At 36.2% G+C, this 24,470-nt stretch overlaps 1 protein-coding gene across 5 annotated transcripts in view; it reads left to right on the top strand.

The window, feature by feature from the left end:
• The window catches only part of Rgs7bp (regulator of G protein signaling 7 binding protein), a 100,349-nt gene that overhangs the window by 52,261 nt on the left and 23,618 nt on the right, over nt 1-24,470 (top strand). For 4 of the 5 annotated variants that reach the window (XM_005319574.5, XM_078015952.1, XM_021722491.3 and 1 more), the window contains one exon: nt 13,664-13,794. In XM_005319574.5, the coding sequence (XP_005319631.1) occupies nt 13,664-13,794 (131 nt within the window). Of the gene's footprint in view, nt 1-13,663; nt 13,795-19,414; nt 20,079-24,470 lie in introns of those variants that run through there. The other variant, XM_078015950.1, reaches the window with a different exon arrangement.

The following is a 24,470-nucleotide window of genomic DNA, read 5'->3' as shown; positions in this document are numbered from 1 at the left end:
CTTTTCCCATTTTCATTGCTCTGCTTAGATGGAGAAAGCCCTGGCGGGTGGAGTACCCTATTCTCTTTGGCAGTTTCTCCTGCTCCCCCATATACACCAGTTTGCACTAGCCTGGAAGACTGCTTCTGCTAGACGCTTGTGCCTCTTTTTTGTTACACATTCTTCTGAGCGAGGCAGAAAATATCATTGCACACTTATGATACATGGAAAATGAAGGAACTAGGAGTAGGGCTGACTTTTAAGCCACAATAATTCAAGGTCTTCATTTAAAAAAAACTAGGAAAAAATTATTTATTACTCACATAATATTTTGCACATAGTATGTTCTCAATAACTATGCATGGGATTAATAAAAAAATATACTTCAGTTCCTGAGCACTCTGTGCAAGTAATGTTATATAGCAGTGAAAAGCATAAATATGCATTTGAGTCTTGTCATTGTGCTTGCTATTGATGGAACCATTAGCAAGTCCTATAGCCTCTGTTAAGCCTCATTTCCTTCAATCTATAAATTGAGGATAAGGATAGCAAGTACCTCATAGACTCATTGTGTGAATTAAATGGGATGAATGCGCTTAGCATGGTATCTAGCACATAGTGAATTCCGAGTAAACATCAGTTATGTTGTATTTTGCTAATGCGGAATCAAATGCTAAGAAATACCAAAAGAAGTTTACTGCCCTTGATTCCTTCATCAGTGAAGTTTATTAGCCTCTTTATTTTCCTTAGCTGAAGACTAATGATTCTTAATAATTTATACTGTTTTGAAAATCAAAAGTAATTCCTCCATTGGAGAGGCCTAAACATTGGCTAATCACTATCTCTTCCTGCCCATGTGTCTGTCTACCTGAAGAGCTACTTTTATTCCTGAACTAACTGTTGGCAGAGAGGCAGAGTACTTTATTCTGTTTCACCTAATGGCATATTTTACTTCATTATTAAGAAAGAAAGAAAAACTAACATTTTTTAACTCCACAGCAGAGCCATTTAGTCAAAAACTTGTTGATAGTAAAATGATACCAGGGAAGGAATAAAGAACTGCAGGTTTTCTATCATAAAAATTAATTTCTGTTACAGGAGACTTTTCGATATGTTATCATCAAATAAAAACACCATAGGATAATAATGGGAGTTTTAATGAACTTCTAAGAAAGGACTTTAGAAAAGGTCATGGTTTTATTTATGTTTTTCCCTAAATTCACTCTTTTGTGCATATAAGGAACTCAATAAACATTTGAAACACTAATTAAGTGGGGGATGGGGAGCCTACAACAGAAGTATAAGCATGTTTAGAGATAATAAGTAGAGTTAACTTCCTGAAATATGACCCTCATTTACTTGTTTTCTTCTATCCCATAGTTCCCATATATTATTTCCCTTAAAACTTTTCAATAATGTTATGAAATAGATATTCCTCTCCTGGTTCAGTATTTGAAGTACTAAGGGGTTAAGAAACAAGCCTAGAGTTACACAGTTGATTAAGTAATGAAATCAAGTGAGAAACCAACTCTAAACCATTCCTTATTCTGTTGGAGCTGAAAGGTGGCCTTCCTGTTAATATCTTTCCTTCCTTTTGAGAAACCATGAGCTACTACAGTAGAATAGAATCCTCCTTTTAAAGTCCCATTACTGTTTCTTTCTTTCACTAATTAACCTTGCCCCTTTGAGGACACTATATGAACTACATGAACTCATATCCATGGTCCTTCCCAACAAATGGCCCAGTGCCATTTCCAACAGTGATTCTCAGGCAGGCTGGTGCAAGAGCAGGACTCACCATCTTCCACCATCTTCCACAGTGTCAGCCTTGAAATTTCAATTGGATTCATTTCAGTAAACATGGATGAAGAGCCTTCAGTGAGCCAGGCAATATGCTAGGTGCTAGAGAAATAGAGATAATGAATAAAAGTTCCTGCTCTTGGGGACACAGTAATATACAGAGTAAAAGGACACAGATGTCCTAAATTCATTTGCCACTGCTCTCCTTTTGGAGAGTTTTTGTTTAGGGGTTGATAGTTTTCACTTTGACCTTGAAATTTTGTTTCCTTTTATGTGTTCTTTAGTTTTCTGAGCATATCATTCATATCCAACAGAAAACAAACTTTCTCAGAGTGCTGCTCCCCTGACACCTCCTTCCTGACTGTCTCCCCCACTGCTCCTTCCTCCCCTTCTCCTCTTTTGGGTAGCCTTCTTCCTAGAATTGGATGAAAAGTTGCTTTGGAAGTCTAGCACTGACACACATGTGTGATTTCAAACCTTGGACAATATATTCCTTGGTTAAAGTGGCAGGAAATGGGGAGGAAAGTAGGATAAGCTCCTCTAACACCTTTGTAGTATATTACACATATCTGTCTCTCATCTGTGAATCCATTCTTGCACCCATTTATATTTTCAGCCTGAAAACTCTGGTAGGGCTTCTTAAATTCATCAACTAATTTTTCAAGTAAGAACATATTATGAATTGAATTGTGTCTCACATAACAAACATATTGAAATCCTAACACTTATTTGAAATACAACATTATTTTGGGGAAAACAAAAGGTCATTGCAGGAGTAATTAGTTTAGATGAGTTCATCCTAGAGTTATGTGAGTCACTGTCACTGATGTCCTTATGACAAAGGGAAATATGGACATATATACACCAAAGCCTGTAAATATGAAGGCAGAGATTGTGGTGATGCTCTCATAAGCCAGGGAAACTCCAGTGATCACCAGCAAACCAATAGGAAGTAGGAGAGAGGCATGGAACCCTTTCTTCTTTGCAGCCCCCAATAGAATCAACCCTGCTGATGTGCTGATCTTGGATTTCTCAGCTCCAAAACTGTGAGAAAAGTGCATTTATGTTGTTTAAATCACCAGTCTGTGGTCATTTGTTACAGCAGTCTTAGAAAACAAATACCCACTACCTTTAGTTTCTTCCAAATGCATTTGCTTTGAAACTAAAAGGAATTTTTGGAATTAAAAAAAAAAAAACAAGTCTGTGGTGCTTTTTGGATGTCTTTCAAGATGATATTTACTTTGATTAAGGACCTCACAGCCTCAGACTCTTTGGTCTAAGCATTCCTGACCTTCTGTTTGTGATTAAGTTTGTTTCCCATTTCTTCCCACAGAACAGTCCATCCTCACACTTCATCCAAAGGGCATCAGAACATCAGTCCTGGAGTTGTTTTAAATTAGCATCATTCTCTAGCCAAATGAGTTAGCTCCCTTATTTCTCGGCTTTAAAATGGAAATTTAAGTTTGCTGAAATTGAAGTGGTTATTTTAAAGTAAGAGGACTAAAAATAACTCTATATTGTTAGCCAGTATCTGACCCTACCCCACTCTTAATACAGTTTTATATAACACCCTGCCACTTGTCATTTTCTGCCTCAGTCTACCCACAAGCATTATAGTCAATTGGGTAAGTACAACTGTGGAAATATTTCCAAATATGTTTAGAACTATTGAAAAACAATTCAAGCTTCTTTATTATCTTCTTTATACTTCTTGGTGAAAACATGATAAACATGGAACTTTTTGGATTTTGATCAGAGGGCTTATTTTGTTTTGTATTTTTTTTCAAATCTATGGCCTATTTTATGATTTGGACTCTTGATTTCAGCTCAGGAGATGTTGAAGCTTTGAAGTAATTACTATGGTTACGATTCACAATTTATCAAGAACATACAGATTGTGGTGAGCTTTTTATACATTCTTAAGTAATTACCATTTCTAGATCCCCAATTTTATGTTTCATATCAAGGCAAGTATTTTTTATCTGGGAATTCTATGGCACTAAAACTGATGCAAGCATCCACCACAAACCTACCTCCCAAAATGTGGTTATTTGGTGTGCTCTCTTTGTAGAGTGTGTGTTATTTACAGATGCTTCTTGACTTACATCTTGACAAGCCCCTTGGAAATATTGTAAATCAAAACTGCTTTTAAAACATGGAGTATCCTACAGGCTATAGGGTATCAGTTGTTTACCCTCTTGATCTTGTAGCTTATTGGGAATCATGGCTCAGGACTGCAGCTCAGCATTGCCAGCACACAAAAAGATCAAAATGTAAAGTTGGAAGTGTAGTTTCCCCTGAGTGTATTTTGCTTTCACACTAATTCAATGTCAAAAAATAATAAGTCAAACAACTGTAAACTGGGAACTGTCTGTTACCTCATTCATTGGACTCTAAACCACCACTGATGAATCTAGCTGTGATAGGAATGACAACAATAAGTAAAGGCATGGAGAAGGCAGCACAGGTGTGAGGAGAACTGAGTTACAGGCCTGATGCCCTAAGATTTTCTGCTTTTAAAGAGAGACAGAAAATTCAGCTTGCTGTGTGGATTCAAAAACAGAAGATTGATTAGTGCAGGCCAGACAAAACAAGTTCATGGGGAACTTTGGGTCATGTGACACTTGTGTAGAATCTCAGTTATCAAACCTTTACTACAAGTAAAACTTAACTAAAAGTAAAGAAGAAACTTGGACCAGCATTTAGGATGCTTCATCCTTATCCATGTGTGATCAAACTGGAATGGTGATCATGTACTGAGCTTTCCATGGATAATTTCATTTGTCACGAAATTATCCAACGACAATACAATCAGATGAGAACTGTCATCCCCATTTGATAGATAAGGGAACTAAGGCTCAGAGAGGTTAAAAATACCTTACAAAGGTTAAGCTCATGGGTGATGTGCTGCTATGTGAAAAAGTGGATTCTGAAGTAATGTATATACCACGTGTCCTCCTGTCTCCATGCATATTTCCCTACATATACATTTATATATTTACATTTTTTATCTGGAAGGAAATATACCATAATGTTAACAATGTTTTCCTATAGTATTAGTATCAGTCATATTCTTCCCTTTTTACTTATCTGCATAAAATGTCTGTCAATATGTATTTCAAAAAATCATTTTGTTTTTGTTTTTTGCAATGCTGAGGATCGAACCCAGAGCCTCACACATGCTAGCAAATATTATACCACTGAGCCACATCCCCAACTCAATGATTTTATTTTATTTTTTAAAGACATTTATTTTAAATGGCAGTGTAGCCCTTCTTTTCTTATGTATACCTTTATTTTATTTGTTTATTTTTATGTGTTGTTAAGGATCGAACTCAGTACCTCACACAAGTTAGGGAAGCACTCTACCACTGAGTTAATATCCCAGCCCTTGTTTTATTTTTAAAGAGGGTCACAAGAAAAGAGACTGTAAGAAACCAATCCCTAAAATGGTGAAATGAAGCTGGTGATGACATAATAAGTCCTGTGACCCCAGCCTTCCACATAGATACATATCACACAGACACTAACTTCAGGCACCTGAGGGATTGTGTTCTTTGAGGCCCTACTAGTGCCAGACAATCTTTATTCAAGGGACTATTGAGACATGTAAGATAAGCTTTCTGATCTCAAAGGCTTTACTGTCCAGTGAAAAATCTCATGGTAAAACATGGTATTTTCCATGTACGCAGATACTAACCTCTTCTATTTGCATAAAGCATTTGCTTTTTCGTTGAAAATAGCTCTTACGTCTGTCTAGAAATGCACATTTCCATATTAGCATAAGTGTCATCTTTTGACAGTTATGCAAAAAATGGAAATCATCATTGCATGCCAATAGAAAGACACAATAACACCCCAGGATCCTATTAGTGTATAGTATTTACAGACGAAAAGGGAGACTCCTGAAAAAGGATACTGCAAAATGCTAAAAGAAAGAAAAAGAAAAATTTAACTCTAACTCTTCTCTGAATTCTTCATATGAATTAAAGCATAAACCAGAAAGCTAAGCTGGCAGTACTGAAACTCTTGAACATAGCAGAAGCTATATGTATTTGCTATTATCATTATTAATATGATAAACAGATGCCACCTTTTCACCTTCTTTTTAAGCTCTCTCAAAGAGACTTTCTAGCTTCATCCTTTTGTAAGTCTAGCAAACAGGACTTTAGACCTGTATGGTCATGTTTGAAATCCTCATGGTCTTCTATCACCTATTTGTCCATCACAGTGGATAAAGGGTCTCTCACATGTAAGATTAGGCCTTTGGCACTGACAACCACAATGGGTTTGACAATTAGTTATTCTATAATTATGCAACTCATAGGAAGTAATTATTAAAATATGGCACAACTTCTCATGCTATTATAGTAAATGAGATAATGGAATAATTCCTTTTATCAAAAATTTTATCAAAAATTCTTTTTCATTTGTTGAATAAGTGAAGTTTGACTAGACTAGTTATCTCAGGTAATTGCAAAGCTGTGTCATTGTTTCTGGCAATATTGATGGAGCTTATAGTTTTACTGAAGAGAATTACAGTATCACTATACCTAATAACATAGTTAAGAATCAAGGGCTAAGTATTGTCTAGATAAACCAAAATTTTACTATATTGAGCCCTAAAATTCTACTGGATAAAAGCAGGAATTAATTGCATGCTGTAATGAAATGACCCAGACTTTGGATAAATGAAAATTAATGAGTCGAATTTTTTCCAGTTTAACATGATAATCAAGTGATGATTGACCTTTGATCATCATTAATATCAGGAGAAAACAGTAAGCCTCAGAGAAGTTTTTGATTTTTAAATGCAAAAATATAGGTTGAATGCTGTGGCACACACCTGTAATTCCAGCTTTTGGGGAATTTGAGGGAGGAGGATCACAAGTTTGAGGCCAGCCTTGGCAATTTAGCATGATCCTATCTCAAAACAAAATAAGGGTTGGAGATGTAGCTCAGTGGTAAAGTGCCCCTGAGTTCAATCACCAGTACTTCAGAAAGAAAAGAAAGAAAACTGAGATTTAGTAAATTAATTTGCCCAATTTTTAGAGACTAAAATTCCAGATTAAATTGTGGAAACACATATATGCTTCTTTAATTTAGATATATGTACATATATGTATGTATATAAATATATATTTTTTAGAAATAATTTGGTCTTAAAAAAAAGAAATAATTTGGTCTTAACTTTTTAAAAGCTATAGATATTCAGATATATAAATATATACACAAATTCATATGCAAATAAATACATTCATGTATATGTATATATTTATGTACTTGTATATTTATATGTAATTTTTTTATAGTTTGGATCTTTATATATGTAAATATATGTGTATGTCGTATATATTTTGTATAATTTATATAACTTTTAAAAGGTATATATCTTTAAGGACTGGGGTTGTAGCTCAGTGGTAGCACAGTTGCCTAGCATGTGTGAGGCACTGGGTTTGATCCTCAGCACCACATAAAAATAAATAAATATAATAAAGATATTGTGTCCAATCTACAACTTTAAAAAAAGAAGTATATATCTTTAAAAATTCACTGACTCTCAATGTACACAGTGGGAAAAGGCTGTGTTCTTGCCATGTATTCTAAGGTGCTGTGTTCACTCCAGCAATGACTCACGAATCTGAAACTCAGACTCCACCAGCTTTAAAAATTACAAGATCTAGTAAGACCTGAAGAGCTATTTGCAGACCCCATGTGATTCCCAGTCAGATACCATAAAGGGGAAAACATCAAGAAAATTAGAGGGGGAAATGGAGAGGCCAAGAGACTCTGCAGTCAGAAAGGGTAGGTGGGTGGTGAAGGGACCAAGACAGAATAAGAAAGACACCTTACTTTGAAGATTACTGAATGTTGCCTTGTCCATGTTGATTTTCTCCTGGCTTGGAAGCCTGGGCTTTGTGAGAGGTAGTCCTGTAGCAAGAGTGAACAGGCATATTGTTCAGCTGCTAACCCCTTTGCCTCTTCAGACTCGCCACAGCTGGCATCTGTCATTCCCAGCTCTCCCAAGCATTACCCTAATCAGTACATTTAAAATAAATAAAAGATGATATGAAATTTAATAGTAATATTTTTAGTATTATTTCATTATAATTATCATAATGTCAGAAAACTGATGAGGATTGTTTATTTAGTGCTCAAATATAGTTTTTACTTTAAAATAGAAAAAACAAGTAAGGCACTTGGTAACACTACCCATTATTTATTTCTCACTTCTCCCAAGGGGATGTGGAGAAATGGCAAATGGCAAAGGTCCTGACAGGGGCAAACTAAAAGCAATGGGAAGATGGAGACCAGAATGCAGCCCCCAAATTGTAAAAGGTGCCTGCCTCTTTAAGCCCATGGCCTTTCATTAAGGGGCTCGTAGTAGCTGCTGAAAGAGAATTCATTTGCACTTCAGATTTCCTTTTGCTTCAAATTTCATTTCTGACTGAACCCGAACTGCTCCAGGGCAGAGTTTGATCCCTACTTGTGTTCATAGAGAGGAAGACCTAGAGCCAGCCATATGCTCCAGTGAAATAATAGGCTGCAAAGTGAGGGGAATTACAGCAATTACTTTTTTGAAGGCTCTCAGGGGCACCAAACTTGCTAAGACTCTCTATGAGGAAAATACAGAAGGATTCCACCCAAAGCACAAGTTTCACAAAAACTCACAGGGGGAAGATAATGAACAAAATGAGACAGTGGGGATACTCAATGATTATATGTAGAGGTACTTTGGAAAATGTCTTGTTTCTTTTCTCTCAATTAACTGGGCTTCTGTTTTTTGGGAAGTATACATTTTACATAAAAAAGCATAGTCATTTAATAGATATCCAGCGTCTGTGTTTATGAATGTGGATTAGACTCTATAATTACCTTGAAGAATCTGAAACCTAGGATCATGCCCTCCTTTTCCCCTGATTGTCTATTGCTTAAACAGACCTATAATCAATAGGGACTATCTTGAGGAAATCTCCTTCACTAAAACCATATGAAGGCTGAACTCTGATGTTGGCAGAGAATTAGGTGTATTCATATGTACCTAAGAGGAACCAGGGGGGATATTTGAAGAGACATCCTGGAGATCATTCAGTCTGCCATGTAATCTCTGATTCCTCCCTAGCCATTTGCTCTGAGAAATAAAGGATACCATTCCCTTCCCTCATCCCCCTTAGCTTCCTGTGTCTTTCTTTGCTTTTTGGCTTAATAGACAAAAACATAATTACTTCCAAAAAGAGAAACTTGGATATATTTGCTGCAGCAGGAGTTCTGGTTTCCATCTCTGCTAGCTGACAAATGCCATATATTTATCTGTCATCACTAAAATCTGCAAAATGTTGAGCAGTTGTCAATGGGTCACTACCTTCTTTTCTCAGCCTAATGCGACATTTATTTAACCAAAGTCCCTATTTGAGAACTGCAAGCAAATAAAGAATGCTACAAAATAGTGGAGGATTTCAATAACTAAGGACTATATGTGAGCATAAGGCTAAGTAAACACAACTTTGATGTAAAATGGATTGCAGCCAACTTCTTACAATCCTTCACATTTTTTACTTGTTTTCCCACACATGATCTCATTTGATCTGTGCAGTAACTTTGAGATTCTTTGTATAGTTGTTATTCCTGTTTCAGAGTAGAGGAAACTGAGTCTCAAGAAAAGATAAAAATGTTTTTTCCTAAGATCACAATTCTAAGCAGTTAAATTAAATCTAAGTTTTCTGACTCAAGAACCCATTTTCCTTTCTTTGTCTTACTGCCTTCAACTAAATACACAAACAGACTATCGAAGCAACAAACATTTTGCTGGTTTTTAAAAACCTCTTAGCAGCTACACAGACAGCCAAAGTCTGGCAACCTTAGTAAAAGAGTAGACAGATGCAGGGCCAAGACATTCCACAACTAAAATCCCAGTGTAACTCCTGAACTTGATCTTACAAACCATAAATCTTCCCAGATGTTTTGTTCAATTTATGCCATGTAGTTATTTGGGGGAAATGCAAATCCTCAGTGGTTATGTAAATGCATACCACTGAGACTCCACCATTTTATTAACGTACTTGCTTTACTATATATCCACCTGTCTCTTCATCCTGTTGTCCAATCAAAATTTCATAAAATTTTTCTGAAGTTGCAGACATCAGTAAACTTTACCTCTAAACAATTCAGCATGCATATCATTAACTACAGTTCAATATGAAAGTAAACTTTGTATATAATAAAATATACAAATCTTAAGTGAAACAATTCAATAACTTAAGTGTACCATTCAGTACCCACCCATGTCACTCAAATCTCTGTTTAGATATGGAGTATCACCCTCATCCCACAAAGTCTCCTCATTTCCCTTCCCAGAGGGACCTCAATACTATTTGAAGATTTCTCTCCAGCAATTACTTTTACCTATTCTAGAATTTTGTGTGAATGAAGTTTTATTTTACTCTTTTGTATAAGGATTTTTTCACTGAAGATGAGGTTTTGGTGATTCATCCATGTTGTTTTAAAGGAGTCAGCTACTTTTAATTGTTGAGTATACTGCTCTGTTGTAGCAATATACTAATTTCTGCAACCATTTTCCTCTTGACAGACACAGAGTCTGTTTCTGGTTTTGGGTGATTCTAAGATGAGTACTAGGAACACTCATGTAGATATCTATGTGTTAATGTTTCATTTCTCTTGGGCAAATATTTAGAAACAGAATCGCCAGGTCATAGGATAAGTGTATGTTTAGTTTTGTAAGAAACTTCCAGAACTTTTCTTCAAAGGTGTTGAACATTTTAACTCCCACCAACAATATTTGAGAGTTTCTGTTTTTCCACATCATCACCAACATTTGGTGTTATCATTTTTATTTTACTCATTCCGGCAGGTCTCATATTACTTTTTGAATTATAAGAATATTCACATTGAAGAGTCTCATTTTCAAAAGGGGATTAAGGCAGTATCTGTGTTCATGTCCTCTTGTTACTATAGCAATTTGGGTTTCTTAAGCTGTATAATTCATTCATTAAATCCTGATTCTCATCCTTAAAGAGTTGATTGAAAGCAGATTCATAATTCAGTGTCTATTTTAAGTGTTTGGGGGTTTAACTTTAGCCCTGAAATTTTGTCAGAACTAATTTTCAGGGTGTTTTTTTTTCTATAAACACTGAAGCTCTGACATTAATCAAAATGGTCAGGTTAACTCTTGACTTAGACTCAATAGAAAAATAAACAAATAATCCTAACCTTTGATTGCATTAAATGAGCATCACCTCAGGGTAACTCTCACAGACCTAAACTTTGATTAATAAGAGTGAAGCTTTTTAGAGCAAACATAGTATGTTTTCAAGTCACCTTCAAGCTGGATGTCCACAGGTCTAATTTTATTACAATTAAATATTTTCTTGGGTTGTGTAATTTATCCCTAAGATAAATTGATATTTTTGGCTTTTTGCCCATTTTAATACTCCAGCTCTTATTCATTTGTTATGAAAATAATTTAATGTATTTAATCCTTCTCAAAAATTCTTTTCAGTTCACTGTTTATAACATTAGACATACTATAATTCACTGGACAATGTCTCTGGATGCACTTTTAGTAATCAGTAACAGTGATGTGTGTTAGAGCTCTAAAATGGTAGATATAAATTGTACAATTTCCAGAGATCACTATATGTTGCTCTAGGCTCCTGAAACACTAACATAAAAGATATCTTTGCATTTCTACTGCTCTTTAACTAGTTCCTATAGGCATACTTCAATCTTCCAAGATATGAAAAGCTAGTATATGAAAGAATATGTATGAATGTTTTAACCAGAGATTTAAAAATTTATCTTTAGCATCAATTAATTTTTTAAGCAGATTATATATCTGGTGTCTCTTCGGTTCCTTTCCATAACATTTTTTGAGGGGCAGAGTAGTTTCACAGTTTCTAGATCTCCATGGGTTATAGAGGCATTAAGGAGATGTCACCTACAGAAACGTTTTGAATAGGAATTTGTTCCCACTTGTCTTGCCTTTTCTCAGAGTGTTTACTTTATTTCTCTCTAGTTGTGAAATAATAAAATAAACTGGCCCTTAAGATATGTTAACACAGTAGTCATTTGCTTAAATGTCATCTATATATGAAGTTTGCATATTTTTGGAACTAAGCCACTAGGCACATATTTTGTAACTCTGAAAATAAGAATACCCCATGGATTGGAATGAAACTGTACTGGCTAATTGTCCCACACATAAAATGTGCAATACATACAACAGATTTTTTATAATGTTCTGTTTCTTTTTTTCTTTAATCTGCATATGAGCCACCAGGACTAGTACTATGCGTAGGTGAAAACAGGCAGCTGCAATTGGGATGATGAAGCAGCATAGAGAAGACCTGCCTGCCTTAAAATATTCTTCTCCTAGTGTGCCCTGGGAATAAGACATTATCTTCAGATGTTTCTATGAAAAGCAATCTATTAGCAGATAACATACCAAGATCACCTTTTATTATGGGAACTGTTAATTCCTATTAACCATTCAGAGTTTAGAAAGACCGTCAGGGAATGGAACACAGTCAGAGATATTTCCAAAGGCTGAAGATGATATGAAATAATGAGTGTGTGTAGCTGGTGGCATATGTCTAGGGGAAACTCCTGATGGAGAACTCTTGAAAGTAGAAAACACCTATGGGAAGAAGCCCTGAAAGAAAACCTGAGACTTTCACCCCAGATCACTTGCTTCCAGTGTTGGTCTAGGGCTGGATCTATGAGAAACAAATGAGAAAGTAAGATAGTCTTTTAATTTCCAGATAAAGCCAAATTTAGCATTCAAGCTCTCTGAGGCACTTTATTCTGACACAGGAAAGACCTGGGATGACTGTGGCAAAGAACTGTGAATATTCCTGCACTGCAAAAGCCATATGGTTCAACTCTTTGCTCATCAACTAAGCATTGGAACTGAAGACTAATTGTCATTGTCATGTGCAGTGTACATACAAATTATTTTTGCTATGATTTCAGGACTTTTATACAATGAAGCCACCTTTTTGTTTCTAATAATTACTCCTGACATTCACCACTGACCCATTTAACAAAGGAATCAAGTCCAGATACTATATTGTTTAATAAGACTTCATTGCATTTTAAATGAATGAGGATAGAAGTAAAGACAATACATTAGAACACATGACAGTTCACTTTCAGGATGGCTTTCATCTAGAGTCTATCTTTAAACTTTAGCTTTTTTATTTAGCTTACATTATACAGCATATTCTATTTTGTTTGGAAATAATAGCTTAGATTATTAAGAATAATTATTAGAACTTGATTATTTTTCTTTTTTCACAAAATTTTTATTTTTCATTAAAAACCTTGGGATTTTCATAAATTAGTCCTAGAAAACAATACAAGAATATCCTTCAGACAGAGACAAAGAACCTTGATAAAAATAATTTGTAAATTAGCACTCTAATTATATTATGCTGGTGCCCTAACATTAAAGAGTTGTCTTATGAATGTTAATTTAGTAGAGTTTGGTAGTTTCTCTAAAAACAAGAGTTTTTGATCTCTTTTTACAGGCTAGGATATTACTATGCTTTAAGTATATTTTGGAAATTTGTTCAAATGGCTAAATTGAAAATGTCTGATATTCTCAATTACTTAAAGCACTTATGATTTTAAGCTCTCAGAAGAAATCTGCTACTTAAGGGAGGAAAAAGTAAGAGCAGTTAGTCAGAAAAATACTTATATAAGAGCTGTCACATCAATTATTGGTTTGAAAGCAGGAAGCCCTATATTTCAGACTCCAGCTTTAAGGAATCCTTATTGAGCATTTTCCCTTTGCATAGCTGAGACAAATGGCTGATAAGTGAAATCTTGAGACTGTTCACAGCTTTTCTCTTTCATTCTATTGCAGCCCGGAAGATGGTGAGATACACCCAGAAATCTGTCGGCTTTATATCCAACTGCAGTGTTGCTTGGAAATGTACACAACAGAGATGCTAAAATCCATTTGTCTACTGGGGTCTCTTCAGTTTCATCGAAAAGGTATCTATGTTTAATAGATTTCAAGAAACACTGAGGAATGTTAAACAAAGCTAATCTTTTGCCAAGTGTTTATGTACACTACATACTCATCTACACACAATTAGAATGAATTTAAATTTTCAGAAAATGCTTATTATATGAATTAATAAAATGTCCATGTCACTACTGTGTAAGAGAACACTAATTGTTTTGAACAGAAATTATAGTAGAAAGAGTTTTTAAATTTACTCTTTTACCACTTGTGAATATAAATTTCAATAATCAGCAAAGCAGCAAAAATGTATAATGAACTTACTAGGGTAGTAAATGCTATCTGAAAGTGCCATTATTTTATTTTTCTAAATGAATTAAGTTTCAAGAAGACAAATTACATATTGGATCCCAAAGATTTTAAAATGGGGGGAACTCAACATATAATAGGGAGGCATATGAATTATAGGAAATATCTTTCTCTTGTTTAAACCATAAAGGGAATATATAGGTTTAAATAACTGTATCCCCCAGAAGTGGCTGTGGCTTCAGTGTGGTTTGATCAGAATTCTGACTCCCATTTGGAGTGATGCCTTGCCTTCTGGGTGTTGGCTTTACCCTCAATCTGGCTTCTCCCACACTAGCAAATTAATTGCAGTAGTTCCAGTCATTATCTCAGCACATCACATGCTCTATAAAGAGAGAGAACTTCTCCCAACTCTAGAGAAAGGTGCTGAGTTTCATTCTGGTTGGACAAGCTCTAGTCATGAACAATAGGTAGAGAGGTGGAATTCCACTGGGTAGTTTAGGCAATTGAGGCCCACTTACAGAGGTAAGGGTGGAGTTAACTCCACCCAACCAGCACTATTACACAATGGAAGAGGCTAGAATGATATTGGTGCTATAGAGGAAGCCAAAAGTTTCCATTAATAGAGGATTTGACCTATATTTTCTTTATTCATTGAGCAGTAATTAATCACTGGGACCCTTTCAAACAGAAACTTGTTGTGCTTCAACTCAGGAGAATAAAAAAGTGTGTGGAAGGTAATCCTGGGCTGTGATTTAGATTCAGAGATGGTAAAGTTCAATGAACTCAGGGAAGGAAAAAAAGATATTTCAGGTGAAGATTCAGTTAAAGGTTTGAAATCATATAAGCCTAGCCATTTGGGGAGAACAAAATTACATGATAAACTATTTGCAAAAATCAAATTTTGTATACACACACATAAACATAAATGTGTGTTCACAGCAGAACTAAAAACAAGATTATGCTGAATTCTTCCTAAGACAGGGAACATTTTCTCAATATCTTAATATTATTTCTTTTTCTTTTTAAAGGCTGATTTTTCAAGGGTTTCAAAAATTTCAGTTTCCAAAATTGAATACTCACACACTCATATTGTCCAAACATGTGTCATTGGCCTAATGTTTTTACTTCTTAGTTTTCTCTCTCCCTCCCTTTCTCCCCATCCACCATAAAGTGTGTATATGTGCACACACACGTATACACACTCACACAAATGCACACATTCAGAGTAGTATTTTTATTCTTTCTAATGACTGAGTAAGCTGGATATAGATATCTTTATTCCCCAGGTCCACATATAAATATATCTGCAGAAATTTTTCCCTTGTTGCAGAACTTCTTTGCTGGTGAGATGTACTTAACACCAGGGACCTCTACTCTCACCCCATCCTAATTCTTTGGTTTGTTGCCTGATCTCCTGCCATCCACTCCTACTTTTTCTCTTTTCACAGTTGACTTTTGAAAGGAAAATTCTTCTGTGCTAGTTCTCTGTTTAAAAGAGGATCCCCTCATCCATATTGCTTCCTTGTTATAGTTGGTGTTGAGTATCCAAATAAAAGCCATGCTCATCTTAACTGGTGAGCCTGCTTGGTCTTCATTAACAATCTCTGTTTGCCTTCATCCTGCTGCTTCTATAAAAATAAATAATAGTGGTGGTGTAGCTCAGTGGTAGAGCATATGAATAGCTAGAAATTTCTGGAATGCTAAATGAAATACTAGCTCTTATGGGAAGCTTGGGATCATTCCATTAAAATATCATTTCAAATTTTACAGTCCTACTTTAATATGGCACATTCTTTCTATTTCTTTATTACTTTTATTAATTTCTTCATTATATCTAAGGAATTAACTCTATGTTACTATTTTGGATTTCTGGGTTTTTTGAATTATTGTTGTCATATTCCTACCATTAGGATAGCACAGAAAATTCTGGTGTTATTAGGTTTTGTTTTTTCTTTGGTATCTTTGGAAACTGTAGAATAGCCTATGTCCATAGCTTCCAGCCAATACTCAATGAGTATATGAAATCTGCCACTCACTCTCTGGGAAGCCCTGGTTAAGAAAAAAAATTGGATCCAGTGACTATAAACTATCAGATATCAATTGAGGTAGAAATTGGTCCACAGATACAGCACAAGAGTATTAAACTTTAAAGAGCTGAATTGGGGAAATTAAGAGACATGACATGTATCTTGACCTTGAAGCCTGGAGTCCTTATTCATAAAAGTAGACAGAGAGTAATCAACAAGCCTAAGAAATCTCATTATGGCATGAGAAGCAAAGGAACTGAATGCCTCATCCTTATAAAAACAAGAAATGGGGAAGGGATAGAGAGGCAGACTCTGCAGATGTGACATACCAAGCCCTGAGTCAAGATGTGAAACCAAGGAAAACCAGATTTACTCTAAGAAAGCAATGGGGCAGGAACTGAGCAACACGTAATTGCAAATTTCAGGCAAGGTAGTAGAGGTAGTGAAAGAAAGCATGCATTAAGAAATCAGCCTTGCCAGGCTCAGTGGCCCATGCCTGTAATCCCAGAGGCTTGGGAGGCTAAGGCGGAGGATCACGAGTTCAAAGTCAGCCTCAGCAAAAAGCAAGGCACTAAGGTACTCAGTGAGACCCTGTCTCTAAGCAAAATACAAAAATAGGACTGGGGTGCAGTTCAGTGGTCGAGCGCCACTAAGTTTAATCCCCACTACCACTCCCCACCTCGCAAAAAAAAAAAAAAGAAAGAAAAGAAAAAGAAAAAAAGAAATCAGTCTCCTTTCCTCAGGATTGATATTTATATGTGCATATTAAATTATGTAATTTAATACATATGTCATGTCTTAGTACAAAGACCATTTATCCACTAGAAAGAAATCTGTCTACTGAGATCAAAGATGCTAGTCTAGTTTTCCAAGATAATATACTCTTTATCCAAACAGTGCCTCTGATGTGGTTTCAGGCTAGAAACAGAGCATGTCTACAGGACCTCACTAAATTTCTTTTTTTGAGAAATCAGATAATCCCTGAGGTTCTGGGGAATAGTGGCTCCCACTGGAATTTGTAATATTCAAAATCTCTTTCTGCTTTGAATCTCCATCTGGTTTGTTTCTTTTAATGTTACGATGAAAGTTGGTATATAACATCCTTTACATAAGGTAATTTCCTTTTCTTCTGTGAGTGTGGCTAAAAGTTGGCTGTTCCCCTCTCTATCTTTTATTTTCTAGCCAGGAAAGGAGAGGGATTTTAGTTGAGTTATAAAATTTGACTTTACATGAGAATCTATACTGAAACCAAGTTATTTCATCATAATCTGCACACTTGATTTCTTTTTACATCTGTACATGTTCCTGGCTGCCACCAGAAGTCCAGATAATGTTGCATATTTCACTTAGTTTTACAACTATATTGAGTAGTCATGACATGAGTTTGCTATTTGATGAGAAAGGGCACACAACATCACTCTAGAGGTTAAGGTCATGGTTTCTTTCTGGAAAAATGAGCCTCAAATATTTTTAAATCTTCTGAAGTGGGACTGAATTTAGTAATGAAGATTGTCCTCTAACCAGGCTCCATGGCACATGCCTATAATCCTAGCAACTCAGGAGCCTGAGGCAGGCGTATTGCAAGTTTAAAAACAGCCTCAGCAATTTAGCAGGACCCTAAGAAACTTACCAAAACCACATCTCAAAATAAAAAGGGCTGGGGATGTGGATTAGTAGTTAGATGCCCCTGGCGTAAATCCCCAGTACCAAAAAAAAAAAAAAAAAAAAGAACCGTCTTTGCCCAATTAAACTAATTCTAATCATCCTTAGTCCTCTGCATCGTCTTCATTGGATCTTCTTGCTTGTTCCATACACTCTGCTTCTGAGTTTTTGCTGTCTCATAACTCTGAGAAATCTTTTATACTTTGCAAGATCATGCTATTGCCAAAGAAATGAAGAAAAGCATTACTAAAATGATTTTCCTTTTTCATGGCCAACAAAATTAAAGAAAATTACAGTGATGTGAGGTAAAACCCACATTTAATAAAAGCTATTGGGTTATATCAGGTAGCAAATGGCTCTGAAAAACTGTTTGTATAAGAAGATGACAGATGGGAATAATTTTAGTCATTTTATAATTTCATATTCTAACACTTTGAGTTGTAGTTGGAGCATTACTTGACAAAGTCTAATTTCTATGTTTATGATGAAAAATAGTTGTTCTCACTTCAGAGTTAGTTAGGTAAGAAATCTTTTCGCATTACTGAGTCCATGTATCACATTAACCATTAATGCATATTTCCTGCCACTGGATGAAATGAGATTACAAGTTTCATTCACTTTGTTGGAAGAAAGTGGAGCCAGGTTTCTAAGGGAATTAGATGATACTATTTTGACTGTGGCTTTTCCCTCCCTTTCTCTCCACCATTCAGGCAGTTTGGCAACACTCCCATTCTGAAAGGAGCCCCTTCACATGGGAACGTGTTCTTTCCACCTTTGTTCTCCTCTCCCCTTGCTATGTCAGTGGTCTCTCTGACCCTGCTTGCCTCTCTATCATAGCCTGTAACAAAATTATCCTCAAGTCCTTTGAGGTTCTGTCATCCTTTCTTCTGCCTAAGATAAGAGGGGTCCTTCTCCCAGCCTGTGCCATCATGGCATTTATAGGAATAAATCCACACAGAGAAAATGTGATCACAAAATGGAAAAGACAGAGAAATGTTAAAAGTTGAAAAATTTTTTTTTTCAAAATCCAGTTTGAGATGCTCTAATGAGACATTAATGATCTGCTATCCAGCAAACACAGGATGAACTCAAGACAAGAACAGGACATGGGCAGTAAAGACTCACTGTCTTCAGCAGCATAGCAGGAAATGCAGAGGGAATGATCCACATCAATAAAAGAAACAAGTAACATAAAGACAGAAATAGAATATAACCAAAACACCTTATTTTCCAATGCAATGAGGCATTTGATCCTAAAACAGAATAGTGGGTTAGAAGAAATGAAGCAGAATAAATCTTAAAATAGAAAGTATGGTTCAAATTCTGAACTCTAGAAACATGTATTCACTCTTTGAACAAATATTTATTAAGCACCTGTTATTGTTATTTGTGTCCCCCAAAAGCTCATGTGTGAGACAATGAAAGTTTACAGGTGATGTAATTGGGTTGTGAGAGCCTTAACCCAATCAGTGCATTAATCCACTTGAATGGATTAAGTAGTTCTAACTGTAGTCAGGAAGGGTGTTATGGAGCAAGTAGGTCTCGGGGGAGGGGGTGTGCCTTTGGGGTACATATTTAGTTCCAAGTGAGTGGAGCTTAGTCTCTCTCTGCCATGTTCTGACTGCTTTCCTCCTTCACACCTTTCTGCCAGGATATTCTGCCTCACCTTGGGCCCAGAGCAACAGGGTCAGCTGTCTACGAACTGAGACATCTGAAACTGTGAGCCAAAAATATACCTTTCCTCCTCTAAAATTATTCTTGTCAGGTCTTTTGGTCACTGAGGCAAAAATCTCAGTGATCAAGGCTGAATAAGTCCCTGTTCTTATGGGGCATATATTCTAGTGGAGAAGAAAAGAAGGAAGGGAGGAAAGAAAGAAGAAAAGAAACAGACAGGGAGAGAGGAAGAAGGGGACATAGAAAGGAAGAAAGAACAGTAATAGACAAACTTTCTAAAAAATTCCAAATATTAATGAATACAATACAAATAATTTGAAACAGAAGAGATAAAGTAATATCAAGTGACTGGGTGGCTACTTTAGATGGGACGGTCAAAGTTTTCTGAGAACATAATTTTGAATCTGACTTGAATGACAAAAAGGAAACAACCTCACGAACATTAGCATTTTATGTAAAAGACCCAAGACCAGAAGATGGTAGTGTTTGAACAGTATAAACACAACCAAATTCTGTAATCCAAATGTAATCTAAATCATCTATTATTCTCATGTCTTCATATATTAATGAATAGAACTATATTGTCACCTTTATCAAATTAGGTGTCACATAAAGAATAGGATAATAGTACTGATAATAGCTTCCACTTACTGTGCCCTTTTGCTTGCTAGATGCCTGATGTATGTTATCTCATTTTACCCTCAAGAATATTTCCTTCATTGTACAGATAGAGTACCTGAAGCTCAATGAGGTAAGTTGCCTGAGGTCACATGGCAAATTGGTCCTACTGCAAAGTCTGATTGGTCTACCACATTAGTCCTTTTCCATTAAACTACGTTGGGGAAGGACAGCAGAACATAGCAAATGGAGAAATAGAGAACAAGTAGCACAGTTGACCAAATTTTATTCACATATTTGGCTTATTTAATGATAATGAGAAAATTTCAAAACCATATTTAATGATTAAAATCCATCATGTGTTAGTTTCTTACCATAATGCTAAGCTTGGAGACTTGCTTTTAAGGATTGGAGGGAATGTTAATTCATAGATTACTGAGTGATTTATATTAATTCATAGAATACTGAATGATTTATAAAATATTTTACATTAGATAAAGACGTTTAGTTCTGGGCTGGGGTTGTAGCTCAGTGGTAGAGCGCTTGCTTAGCACGTGTGAGACACTGAGTTCAATCCTCAGCATCACATAAAAAATAAATAAATAAATAAATAAACTGTGTCAAAAAACATATTGTATCATTTTTAAAAAGAAGATTAATTCTAAGAAGTCATTGTATTCAGTAAAAATATATAAATAAAATGAAGTATTCATGGGAGCCAATGGAAACATGATTCAGCCATGTCACCCATTGTGGAAAAGTTGGAATTAATTAATTATATAGTAAACACACCTCACACATTGTTCTGCTTGTCTTTAAAGTATGGAATTAGAGAAAAGCCTCATAGGGATCTCCTTTGAATGTATTTTCCTTTGTCTTCTTCTGCATTCTAAGGGAATCCTGTGTAACTGCTTTCTCACACAGATTTATGATGCCACCATTATGGGTACTACTTTGGGGGCAATGATGGAACTCCAGTGCCATAAGAAGCACAGAGAAGGCTGTAGGGCAAGGGGCAGGGTAGAGTAATTTATCTCTTCTGATTTGGAAAATGTTTATTTATAAGTGTATGGACAAGATTGGAGCTCTTATTATTTCTGGCCATTTGGGATATTTTTTGTTTTTGTTTTTGTTGGGTTTTATTTATTTATTCATTTATTTATTCATTGTGGTACTGGGGATTAAATCCAGGGCCTCATGCTTTCTAGGCAACTGCTCTACTACTGAGCTATATCCCCAGCCCTGCTTTTTGTTTTATTTTGTAACAGGTTCTTGCTGGCCTCAAACTTGTGATCTCCCTGCCTTGGCCTCCCCAGTACCTGGGATTACAGGCATGAGCCACAGGTCCAACATCTGTGATATGTTTTGTAGCACTAACAATATCTTCTTACCATTTATATTAAACTATGGTTTAATATAAATAAACAACTAACTGAATTGATATAATTTTTTTCTGTGTAAGTCATATGTCTTCTAGTACATGAGAGCAGAAAGATGGATTGTTAACAAACATGCAGCATTTCCCCAGTGCTTTCCATAATGCATGGAGTTAAAAAGCACTGACCAAGAGAACCACTATTTGGATAAACACCTATGCATTTGATTAAGCCACGTTCATTTTGTTTTTCTCAATTCAGTCAGTATAAAAACTATTTTAAAAGCCTTATCTGTGTGTAGATAATGCACAAAGGACATATAAAATTTGCCCTTAATATCAAGGAAATGATAGGGCAGTGATAAAGAATTGCTCAGAGAAGATTGGTTTGTTTTATTTTGATTTCTAGATAACTGTACTCAACTGGATAAAATTGACTTTTCTGGACACTAGAGGTCAAACTAATGACCTCCAAAGAGATAACTGTCCATGCCAGTGCCTTCTGTAAGCTGGGGACAAGCAGGAGAGCAAGAAAGAATGGAAAGAGAAAAGAAAGAATAGAGAAAATACAGGAGAAAGAGCTTTGGAGAAATAAGGGGGAAAAAGGTCACTAGAGTAGGGGTGATAAAGGAGCCCACTGGTGCCAGTGCCTTGGATTTCTGAGGTCAAGGGTGCTCAGTGGCACCCTAGATATGGCCTCACAATCAGATGTGTTTTTGTTATTCCTGAATGACCATTTCTCACGAATATAAGAATAACCAGCCCTTTAATCTGGTATGTGCTTCATGGGTGGTTTCCTTTAACTTTTCTTCAAACATGCCTCTTATATTCTCCATAAACAGGCTAAAAATACATGGAAATCCCCAAGGATCTGAAAGCAAAAATCTTTGCAGGACCCTAAGGAAAGTGGCCAAGTTTGGATGTCCTAATTCTAAACAGTGACACAGCCAACTTAGTATGATTTCAAGGTGCTTTGAGGACTCCCTTCCCCCTTCTTACCTCCATTCCCTCCCCAAGCAAACATTTGTTCACTGAGGCCTGAAATGACTTTTTAAGGGACAGAGTTTGTTATTTTATAATAAGAACTATTTTAAATGCACATTCATTCTCTTGGGCAAAGCAAAACTTGGACTTGAGGTTTCCATTTTGAAGCATGTTGATCTTTTCTTAAAAGAAGCACAGGGAACCCACCTGCTACAAGAGGACAAATGCCCCTTCTGAGTTCAGCCAGGCAAAGGAGGGAAACTGGGCATGGAGTTCTTTAACTGGTTGGTGGAAGGGTCTTCCACTGGCTCCTTAATGTGGCTTAGAATAACTTCCATAAACTGACTCTGTTAACATCTCCAACCTCACATCTCACCAGCAATACCCTCCCTCAGCTTCCCCTGCCTCCTGCATATCCTGCCCTGCCACACTCAAGTCAACTTGAACTATGTTGAGGAATCTCAACTTACAGTCCTTTCCAGTATGTCCCCCTGCTTGGGACATATGACCCTTCCTGCTTGACCCTACACCCCTCCCTTTTTCCTGGCCCATCCCTGCACTATACTTGGGTCACAAATTAGATGTGATTTCTTGAAGGAAGCTTTTCTTGACGCTTCAAGGCTGGGCCACTCAATATGTCCCTCAAGCATCTCCATTACACCTACTCCATGTGTCCCCCAAGCATCTCCATGACACTGATCATGTGCACATTACTTGAAATGTTATTGCCTGGCTCCGTGCCTGCCGTTCTCTCTTGACTTTTATTGCCTTGAGTGTGTTCACTATTACATCCTCAACATCCAGTACAGTGCCTGGAGGAGAATAAAGTTTCAATTAATGATTATTGAATAAGTGGATGAATTGCTTTCATTTCTGCATCTCTTGTCAAAAGAGAGGGAATGTAATTAGAGGAAAAGATTATCCAGAGATGCTGGACTGAACTGATACACATATTTCTCTTCCTACACGTACACATATTTCATACACATATTTAGAATCCATTTAAATAACAGAAAAGTATATAATGAAAAGAATAAATCCATATTAGCTCTTGTATTTGTCAGGATGAGATAACTGCTATATGTAACAATACCAAATCTCAATAGATTAGAACAATGAAAGTTCATTATTCACTCATGTCCAATGACAGAGCTGGGGTGGGGCAAAGAGTATTGCTCTATTCATTCTCTGTACATCCAATGTTCAGAGAGGAAAAAAAGAAAACATGGAGGATTCTAAAGGAGAATTTTTAGGCACCAGTCTAGAAGAGAGGCCTACATCACTCCTGCTAAGGAAGGGTTCACTGGCCATAACACTTTCATGTGACCCTTTCTAATTGTAGAAAAAAAAAAAAAAAGAAAACACAGGTTAGCAATCACAAAACTCTCACAACCCTGAAAAACAAAGGACAACTTAAGCAAATCAGAAATTTTGAGAAATTTCTCAAAGCCAGGAGGCAACTGGAATTGAGTTGGTAGAAATAAAAGAACAGAAGAATCCACAGCAAATAAGAAACTTAAGAAGAAATTGAAGCGGGAGAAATTTTTTTGCAAGAAATCAATTCCAGAGACATTTTAAACTCAGTCAGTAAATACAAATCATAGGAAAGATTTCTGGAACTATTGTCAGGGAAATTAGTTTCAAAATTGCATTCCGGAAAAGCTGGGCTACCCCACACTGAGCAGCAGACTGTGTCTGTCCCAGGAGGATGTCTGGTATCAATGTCAGTCCTGGGAAGCAAAGCCGAATAGAGTGTGAAATCATTCTGGGCCTCCATAAGTACAGCAATGGAAGGAAAAGAACCTGAGCTGCAGACGATGGTGTTTTTTGCAGACATAATTGCTCAGTGTATCTCACTGAAGTGGAAATTCTAACCAGGAAACTCAGAGCAGACATGGAGCATAAAGAACAAGCAGGCTGCCCAGGAAGCCTACCACCAAAGATGGAAAACCTTTGCATCCAGCCATACACACTGCTCCTTCTCCACAATTACCAGAAGGACACTATTATAAGAATGATAGGCAAACAGAGATATTCAAAGACATATCTGAATAGA

This window comes from Ictidomys tridecemlineatus, chromosome 1 (genome assembly GCF_052094955.1).
Source record: "Ictidomys tridecemlineatus isolate mIctTri1 chromosome 1, mIctTri1.hap1, whole genome shotgun sequence".
Lineage (NCBI taxonomy): Eukaryota > Metazoa > Chordata > Mammalia > Rodentia > Sciuridae > Ictidomys > Ictidomys tridecemlineatus.
The sequence above is the reverse complement of the archived record's forward strand: the minus strand, read 5'-3'. Positions and strand labels throughout refer to the sequence as shown.